The sequence below is a fragment of the Cherax quadricarinatus genome, unplaced genomic scaffold (assembly GCF_038502225.1).
Source record: "Cherax quadricarinatus isolate ZL_2023a unplaced genomic scaffold, ASM3850222v1 Contig1606, whole genome shotgun sequence".
Lineage (NCBI taxonomy): Eukaryota > Metazoa > Arthropoda > Malacostraca > Decapoda > Parastacidae > Cherax > Cherax quadricarinatus.
Window position 1 is genome coordinate 81,153 of NW_027196632.1, and position 2,043 is coordinate 83,195.

Sequence of the window (2,043 nt, forward strand, 5' to 3'; positions counted from 1 at the left end):
ATTACCTTTGTGTTCTCAGTATTCCAGTGAAGTATTTCAGTAAATTTTTCACCTCATATTCTGCATCACAACTCAGTGTTGTCTGTCATTTTTTTTTCTTCCTAGCAATTGTGTATTTTTGTTTGTTCCCTGTGTGTTGAACATTCTTGTGTTCATATTTTTCCATTCAGCCAGTGTTTAATTTGTCTTATTTCCACAGACAATAGTGCCATTTTTAAAGCTCCAGCAAGAAATCTGTTTACAAAATTTTTTTAAAAAAACATCAAGTTTCATTGCAAGAAAATTCTAGTACTGAGTTTATGTTGATGTTTTGTGCTCTGCATCACTGTAAGTGTTGTATTTCTTTTGTTGTGTGTTTTTTTTTGCACCTATTATTTTTTTTCATATTTTATTGAACAAATTCACTCTTAGTGCAATTTTTAAGTTCTCCTTTTAAAGTAAATTGTTCTTTTGCTTGTTGTTTAAGTGCAGTTAAGAGTTAAAGTGTTCATTCCTTGATATATTTCTTTTCTTGTGTGTTATAATTTTAATTATTGCACACAGACTCATTTTGCAATAATTCTTGTGCAAATATTGTGTTGCTATTAAAGTTTTTCTTGCAGAAAATTTTATGCAGTGTTGTGCAATACAGTTTCTTACAGTGCAGTTTCTTATGCTCTGTTCTGTGCATAGTATTTTATTCTGTCTGTCATTTTAATTTTTATTTCAGTGAATTGTGTGTTTGTTTTAATTTTTGCACAAGTTTATTGAGTCCATTTTATTATTTTATTGTGTATTTTCCTTGTTGCATTGAAAGTAAAGACAACTCACTGTGCCATTTATTCAATTTAAAGTAAAAGTTGAGCATATTAGATTTGAGCAAAGTACAAGTTCTCTTGATTTTCAGTGTTTGTTAAGTTGCATATTTTTTTTTTCTTGTGTGAGTTCTTTGCTTACTGTGTAACTTGTCAATTTTTAATTACTTATGCAGAATAGTTAAGCATTTTCTTCCATTTAAGTTCACTGTGTTGTGTGTTCCTCAGTTATCATTTTCTTTGTTCTCTAAATTCTAGTTTTTACATTTTGGCAAACATGTCTCAAGTTTTCTCTAGCGATGCCTCAGCACTTGCTGCTAGTACAACCATTAATGTGTCAGCCCAAAATTCGAGTAACTCCGTATCAAACGATAGACATACTCAGACTTCTGGCCTGCGTAACTTCACTCGTGATCCGTATGATGCTATGCCATTATTCAATGGTGACCCAGACAACCTTGAAGGTTGGTTTACTGCAGTTAGAGCCAGAGCTGACGCTTCAGTTGATGGTCCCCCATCTGAGAGTCTTTTAATAAGTATCGGAAAGGAGAGTCTAGCCCGTTCTTCAGCTGCCTCAAATGTATTTAAATTAATTCGTATGAAGGACTTCCAAGATCTGACCAGGTGGCAAGATTATGAACAGTTAATTCGCAATTATCTTGAACCAGTGCGAGAAACCGATCCGTTCGTTGTTCTCAAAGAATTAGTTTGCACAGCCCCGAGACCAGAAGAGTCATTAGAGGAGTTTGCTCTCCGTCTCAATAACCTAATGTCCTCATTTGTTAAAGCAGGCCGAAATTCAAGATATCTTAACGATAGTGATAAACCAGCCCTTGATGGGTTTGCCAGATTAGCTGCCTTTGGAGTCGTTAAACAACTAATGCCACCGACATCTAAGTATGTGTACAATTCAAGTCCGCTAGATGCTAATATGGGACCGCTTAAAGCTCTAATCCATGTACGAAATTTGTGTCCCGAGGGATCCTTCCCTTATCGTAGGTCTATGCCAAACACCTTGTCCAATCCTGTACCTCCTTTAGTTTGTGCTACTACCAAACCTCCCAACCGCAATCACTCACGCTCATCATCCAATCCCCGTTCACAATTCCTTTGAAGCCTTAAGCAGTCTCGAGAATGACAATCCTGCTGATGATGTGGCTTACACGTCTCTGACGTAGAATTTAATTTGGGGATGAAGTAGAAGATGCTTTATCCGATGATAACTCAACAACCTGCGTTTGCATATGAG

General features: G+C 36.0%; 1 protein-coding gene across 1 annotated transcript; it reads left to right on the plus strand.

Annotated features, from left to right (window-relative positions):
• Positions 1-360: 360 nt before the first annotated feature.
• Positions 361-1,886, plus strand: LOC138851686 (uncharacterized; the record flags this gene model as incomplete). Its single annotated transcript, XM_070081069.1, is given in 1 exon segment — positions 361-1,886. A coding segment is annotated over 1 exon segment (815 nt), but the record flags the coding sequence as incomplete, so codon positions are not given.
• Positions 1,887-2,043: the final 157 nt, after the last annotated feature.